Consider the following 7,576-nt stretch of genomic DNA (forward strand, 5'->3'; position numbering starts at 1 on the left):
ACCAGGTCTCGTCTTATAAATCAGTCAACTCTCCCAGACAGTCGACTCTCACAACTCACAACTATTCAACGAGGATCTCAATCATGCATTCATCAATCACTTCAATCAAAGTAATATCCGAGACAAATAACGACAACTTACAATGATGTTTGATCTTTCAGCTTACTTTACTGCATTCCTTACTGCATCAATACAAAACACGGACTGCCCGTTCGCAGCGTTATCAAATCACTTATATCAATCTGACCAAAATGTCGCCCTCTTCAGGTTAAACACTGTAACATTCCGTCACACAACCCCCCACTTGGACTAGAACGTCCTCGTTCTAAACCTACCGAAACGACATTTTAAACATAGCTCAACAATATAGGCATTAAAAACATGTAAAACGGTTTTTACTATTAATTCTTGTTTTCCTAACCAATCTATAAGAAAGTCCAAGCAAATCAACGTAATAAGCTACACATTTGCCTTTTTCTCTTCTTCCTGTTATTTTTATAGATATATAATTATATAACACAAGTAATCACAAATACAAAGACATTGATCAACAATGTCCAAAATACGTTTGGAAATGTAAAGAATATCAAAACACTTTTCTCGTAAGATCACTAGTAATACTTAAGTTACAACAACAACAAAAAAACCTGACCTCTAGTAGGCCTACCTGATTTAAGCAAATTGTAAACTGAGGCCTATAGTTGTAATCAAAACAGATCAAGTAAACCAGTAAGACTTAGTGTTAACTTAAACAAGTATGAAGCGGTCGAAGAACTCCTTCGTCTTTCTCGTACGAACTACGCGTCCTTCAATAGTAAAGGTCGTCGTAATCCTCTTCTCAACTCTCGCTTTCTTGAAAACCGGTCTGTCTGTACGCGCATTTCCAGTGGCACCCTCTCCTCCACTCTCAGCTTCTTCCGACGAAGATGATGCTGATGACGATGACGAAACCACCCCATCCTGGGATGCGGCTCTCTTAAGCATGGCAAGAGGCTTGCCTCTGGCATCTCTGGAAGAATCAATACTAGGCACTGGAGTTGGATGTACACTTATAATGGCTGTGTTGTTTTCCTGTGGCTGGTCTCTGTCGTCTCTCTTCGTCTCCGGACAACGTCGATCTGGGGATTTTGCCCTTTCACCGCCCCGGCCCACCGGTTCTCTTTCTTTGCTCGACTCTCTTCTGGAAACCGTGCGCTGTTCGTCCTTTCGGTGTCCGTCCACGTGCCTTTCATAATTCCCCCGCCTGGTAGAGGAATAATCGCAGGTCTTGCAGTTCCACTTCCGGGATCCATCCCGATGGTTCTCCCCGATATGGCGCATCAGGCTGCGGTGGTACAAGAACGTGGAAAGACATTCTCGGCACTTGTAAAGCCGGTCCCCATCCAAGTCCTCTGGTTTCTTCCACTCCTCAGACATTATTCTGCAATTGTGAAGAACAAAACACAAATAATTATTTATGTCGATAATTCTTATTTAATAAAAGAAATCTGGTGGTTTTCGTTTTCTTCTGGGATAGCGACTCTCAATCACGGGAGTCTGAGGTAGATCAGTGGGAAGATCGAACCCGGGTTGATGATCATCAGGCAAGTTCTCATCAAGCTGGGGTTGGTCATCAGCAGGGGTCTCATCAAGCTGGGGTTGATGATCATCTGACAAAGTTTCATCACTGGCAGGGCTGATCTCTTCTGGTATGACCTCAGGGGAAAGATTAGGAGAATCAGCAAAGGGAAATTCCTCCTCAGGAACTCTAAGGCGATACTCCCATGCAAGAAGATCTTCACCAGTGTACAGCTTGAGCCTATCTACATGTACTACCTTTGCTTTCGATCGGCGACTCAGCTGAATCCGAAACGTAACATCTAAGATCTTCGTAACCACTAGGTAAGGACCCATCCATCGCAGCTGTAATTTCGGGGAAACCCCCTTCTTCTTGCTGTGATCATATAACCAAACAAACTGTCCTTCCTTGAGATTAGTGGTGGTAGCTTTCCTGTCATAATTGCGTTTCTGACGCCTGGCACTCTTCCTAAGACACTCGCTAGCCCGTTCGTGAGCTTGTTGTAGATTCTGGCGTAGCTTTTCAGCGTAGTCTGTTTTTGGTTCATCACAGCTAGGATACTTTGGATTCTCCATAGTCAGGTCTATTGGAAGCGTCACTTCTCTCCCGAGCATGAGCATGTTGGGTGACTCTCCCGTGGATTCTTGTGCAGTACAGCGATATGCGCTAGTTGCATATGGCAAGCACTCATCCCATTCCCTAGACTTCTTTGACTGCTCGATGAGCATGGCGGTGATATTGATGAGGGTTTTGTTGAACCTCTCAATGAGCCCATCTGATTTCGGGTTGTAAGCTGTTGTTCTTGTCTTTCGAATGCCCAACAGGGAACACATCTCTGCAAACACCTGCGATTCAAAATTAGTTCCTTGATCGGTATGTAGTTCACGAGGGACACCAAAACGGCACACAAATTCTTCGACAAACTTTTGGGCCACTGTTGTAGCTCGAGCATCCGGAAGCGCATACGCTTCCATCCATTTGCTCTTATAATCCCCTACTACAAGGATCCACTGATTCCCATGGATGGTCTTGGGTAAAGGCCCGACAAGGTCCATTGCTACTCTTTCCATTGGCTCTCCCACCTCGTACTGTTGAAGTCGAGCACGTGCCCTCTTTGAGGGGGATTTTCTTCTGGCGCACAGGTCACACGACCGGATGAATGACCTCACGTCTCCTGACATGCCTGACCAATGAACCCTCTGTTTTACGTTTGACAATGTCTTGGTAACGCCTAGATGACCTCCTATTGTACCCCCATGGATTGCTTCTAGGTATTCTTTTCGGTACTTCCGTGGCAGGATAACCTTCCATTTCACGCATGCCCCATCCGACGTCTCCCATTTTCTGCATAGTACTCCTTGCTTGCAATCCAATTGGTCCCACTGAGCCCAGTACGTTTTCTTTGCAGCTGTCGAGTTGGCTATTGTTTCCCAATCTGGTCTACAGCTTCTTCCTTCCTTAGCCTTCAATACCCAGCTCATACTATCATCTTCCAACTGGCCTTCTCTTAAGGCCTCTCGAGTGACCCCAGGTAAGGCAATAATTGCCCTACAATGGAACTGGACTTGCTCGGAGGGAGTATCTGTCTCTGTAGATGTGTCTTCGCCGTCACTTGTGTCATCAACAAGGCCACACTGAGAACATGGTTTTCTGGACAGACTGTCGGCATTCACATGTTTCTTTCCTGGACGATGGTGTATTGTCAGTTTGTATGCTGCGATAACCTCGATCCAACGTGCCAATTGGCCCTCTGGATTTTTGAAGTTGAGGAGCCACTGCAAAGAAGCGTGGTCTGTTCTAACGGTCAGCTTCCTACCGTAGAGATACTGCTTGAAGTATTTCAAATAGAACACAACTGCTAGCAGCTCGCGACGGGTCACACAGTAGTTCCTCTCAGCCCTCGATAGCTTCTTGCTTGCGTAAGCGACTACTTTTTCCTCGCCTTCCTGAATTTGGGACAACACAGCCCCTATACCATTCTGACTGGCATCAGTGTCAAGCAGGAAATCCCCCTCTGGTAAGGGACATACTAGGATCGGAGCCTGGATAAGGCACTCCTTCAACTCTTCGAAAGCTCTTTGACATTCGTCATTCCACTCGAAACGCCTAGCCTTCTCAGTCAGTTCATGAAGTGGTGATGCGATGGATGCGAACCCGCGAATGAACTTGCGGTAATAGGATGCAAGCCCCAAGAAGCTTCGAACATCCTTGCTGCATGTGGGATTGGGCCAATTCCGAATGGTCTCGACCTTGGCAGGGTCGGTTGTGATTCCTTCTGAAGACACGATGTGACCTAGGTATTTCACCGACTGTTGAAACAAATTGCACTTGGATGGTTTCAATTTCAAATTGGCTTCCCGGAGCCGCGCCAATGTTGTGCGAAGTCGTACGATTTGCTCATCAACTGTCCGACCGAACACTATTACATCATCCAAATAGATGAGCAATATGTCCCATTGTAGACCAGCCATCACTTTCTCCATCAACCTCTCGAAAGTTGCGGGGGCATTACACAGCCCAAATGGCATTACCTTCCACTTGTATAGGCCACCGCGAACCACAAAAGATGATTTGTCTTGAGCTTCATTATCAAGGGCAACTTGCCAATAGCCTGCAGCTAGATCTAAGGTTGAAAACCACTTGGCCCCGCCTAGTGCATCCAAGGTCTCATCTATTCGGGGGACAGGGTAGGCGTCTTTTACAGTTGCTACATTCAGGCCGCGGTAATCTACACATAACCGTTTTGTACCGTCCTTCTTAGTCACAAGCACTACATTGGCTGCCCAGGGGCTATCGGAAGGTTCGATGAGACCTTCTTGCACTAATGATTTGACTTGGCGATCAATCTCTTGCTGATTGACGATAGGGTGATGTCGAAGGCGTTGTCTTATAGGTCTTGAATTGCCGGTTTCGATGTGGTGTCTGACAGCATTGGTCCGGCCCAAATCGTGACTTCCAGAAGAAAATACATCTTGAAAATCCACGAGGCACTGTTTGATAGCTTGGTGATATTTCGGATCGATGTTGCTCAGGCTTCGTTGCAACAAGTCTTGTAGGTATGAAGGAACTTCACCGTTTCCACTATTCTCTGTCCTTTCCCCACTTTCATGCACTTCCGCTGGTGAGATCATCCCGACCATTGTTCCCCGACGAAGTGTTATCTTGTTGTTCCCCGGGTTAAACAACCTCAGTGGCAAAACATCTGCCTCTGCAGTGACAAGGGACCTTGCCAACACCAGCCCATGGCGAGCCAATTCGCCTCCGCCTGCAACTGGTTCGATTATGGCAGTACCCGTCATCTCGTCCACACAGTTGGCGATCTCACCTTGCGCAAGCGTTTCTTGACCTGGTTGCACCTCAATAGTTTCTTTCACTAAAATCCTTCTTAGGAATGATCTCCCTATCTGGTTAAGGCATCGAATGTGTTCCCCGTTCAAGATGAGTTCCAGCCGGAAGAAGTCTAGAACCCCAGCGGTTGGAATCAAAAAGTCCATTCCAAGTATTACCTGGTTCCTAACATTAGCAAAGATGACCTTTAATGGAAAGATTGTCTTTCCAACTTTGACTTCTGTCCAGGCAACTCCTAGCACATCAAGTGGCGTTCCATCTACCTGCTGAACCCTGACGTTGTCTTGTTCAAGAACCGGTCTCTGCTCTTTCGCAATACTGTAGTACATGTCAGTTCTAACAATTGTGTCAGTTGAACCTGTATCGATGAGGAATCTACATTTTATAGACCTGATGGTACCCTCTACAAATAAGCCTTGCTTGGGTTCTTCGTTAGGTGTAAGTGTTACAATCCTTCCATCATCAAGTCGACTAGGTCCGTTACTTCTTACAGCCTTCCCGTGGACCTTCCGGTCAGCTGTTCGTCGTTTCCCGACCTCTCCTTTTCAGGAAGAGGACATTCCCTTGCGAAATGTCCATTTTCGTTGCAGTTGAAGCATATCAAATCTTCTTTTCTCCGCCATTTCTTGCCGGAATTTCCAGGAGTTGGTGGTTTGGGAACTCTCTCAGAAGAAAGAAATCTTTCATTCATGAGCCTTGTCATTGTCTCGAATTGTGTTGCCTGCCTTTCACACAAATGCTCCAATTTCTGGATGAGTTGCTCAGATTCCTTTTCTGAACCCCTCACCAATTTGTGCGGACGTCTCTCCGATCTTCGTTCTTCTTCGATTCTTTCATAGTTCTCTGTCTCTATGGCCGCACGAATAGCTTCGTCAATGTCCTTTGGCCTAGCTCTGTGCACTCCTTCTCGGATAGTCCGGTCTTCTATTGCCTCAATAAAATGGTTCTTCTCGAGCCTTTTTCTCCCAACCTCTGGAATGTCTGGGTAGGCTTTGATTGCCAATTCACATATGACTTGGCCAAGTTCCTTCAGTGTTTCTGTTTGGCCTTGACGGCGATGACGCAATTCAAACAGAAAATTTTCTGCCTGTTGACTTGGGCCAAATCGCTGCTCTAGGAGCTTGGTCAGTCCCCTATACGTAAGTTTGCGATCGTGCTGATTGTCCAACAGACGGAGTGCTTCACCTTGAAGGCTTACAGTCAGAAAAGCACTTGCCTGCTCCTCTGTCCAACCATTTATATCTTTGCATGCTTCAAAGTGTTTCAAGTACTGATGCCACGATGTTTGTCCATTGAACCGATCAGGTGTTATGCAAGGCCTTTGGCTCTGTTTTGTTCCTATTGAACAATCTCTAGAAACTTCTTCTTTTATTTCCACATCACCCTGCTTGTTGTCAGGCTTCTTCGTAAGAGCCGATTTCGTTCTTCCACTGGCCTTTTCCCATGGAAAATTGGGATCGAATCCTTCAAGGAAAGGGGACCCAATGTCCCCAGCCAACTCTTGAGAAAACATGGTATCCGGCACAGGAGTCGAACAATCGGTTCCAACCTTCCGGTCTGGGGTCAATAGCTCAGGATACAAGCCCTTCTTCTCTCCACATTCGGGCGTGTTTTCACCCTTGTTTCTCTCAGTGTACGGTCCATTGAAAACTATGTCCGTATCTACTCTCCTTCTCACAGATGGTTCTTCGAACTGTCCAAGCTTGACGGTACTTTGTGAAGACAATCCCTGTTGTCTTGCTTCTATCAGATTAATTTTTGACCGTGCATTGTCACGTTCCAACTGTAAAATTTGATTCTCCATTCGTAGACGTTCCAGCTCTGTGTTCAATTGAGTTAGGTCACATTCATTAACTGAGGACCTTTGATGCTCCTTTTTATCCATGGTGAATTTATTAAGAGCTGTAGCACAAAGAACTTCCACCTCAAGTAGAACCTCAATTGGCACCTCAACTGACACCTCAACTTGGCACCTCAACTTGGCACCTCACCTGGCACCTCAACTTGGCACCTCACCTGGCACCTCAACTTGGCACCTCAACTTGGCACCTCACCTGGCACCTCAACTTGGCACCTCAACTTGGCACCTCAACTTGGCACCTCACCTTGCACCTCAACTTGGCACCTCACCTGGCACCTCAACTTGGCACCTCAACCTGCACCTCAACTTGGCACCTCAACGTGGCACCTCACCTGGCTGCACTTCTCGATAGTTCGCAGCTCACGTTAGCACCTAAAAAGGTGGCGTGTTTTGAGTCCGTGTCTTAGTATGTAGTTTCACGCTGGAAGCATGACCCACGCTGTTTTAGTTATCCCACCGCTGCCACCAGTGTGACGAGATCTGGTTCCATGAACTTGGTAGCAATTCCGAACGACACGAACCAGGTCTCGTCTTATAAATCAGTCAACTCTCCCAGACAGTCGACTCTCACAACTCACAACTATTCAACGAGGATCTCAATCATGCATTCATCAATCACTTCAATCAAAGTAATATCCGAGACAAATAACGACAACTTACAATGATGTTTGATCTTTCAGCTTACTTTACTGCATTCCTTACTGCATCAATACAAAACACGGACTGCCCGTTCGCAGCGTTATCAAATCACTTATATCAATCTGACCAAAATGTCGCCCTCTTCAGGTTAAACACTGTAACATTCCGTC

The 7,576-nt window shown here is 46.3% G+C and overlaps 1 protein-coding gene across 1 annotated transcript; it reads right to left on the reverse strand.

Moving 5' to 3' along the window:
• Positions 1 to 148: 148 nt before the first annotated feature.
• Positions 149 to 7,576, reverse strand: LOC115927431 (RE1-silencing transcription factor-like). The gene is made up of 2 exons (XM_030993307.1): positions 7,428 to 7,576; positions 149 to 1,420 (listed from the first exon to the last, which is right to left on the reverse strand). Exon 2 carries the CDS (start codon positions 1,414 to 1,416, stop codon positions 748 to 750), a length of 669 nt encoding a protein of 222 aa, XP_030849167.1. The 5' UTR covers positions 1,417 to 1,420; positions 7,428 to 7,576; the 3' UTR covers positions 149 to 747.

The sequence above is a fragment of the Strongylocentrotus purpuratus genome, unplaced genomic scaffold (assembly GCF_000002235.5).
Source record: "Strongylocentrotus purpuratus isolate Spur 01 unplaced genomic scaffold, Spur_5.0 spur5_scaffold_20, whole genome shotgun sequence".
Classification (NCBI taxonomy): Eukaryota; Metazoa; Echinodermata; class Echinoidea; order Camarodonta; family Strongylocentrotidae; genus Strongylocentrotus; species Strongylocentrotus purpuratus.

Coding starts and splice junctions, on each gene's coding strand:
- LOC115927431 (XM_030993307.1), bottom strand. CDS start 1,416: ATGTCTGAGGAGTGGAAGAAACCAGAGGACTTGGATGGGGACCGGCTT.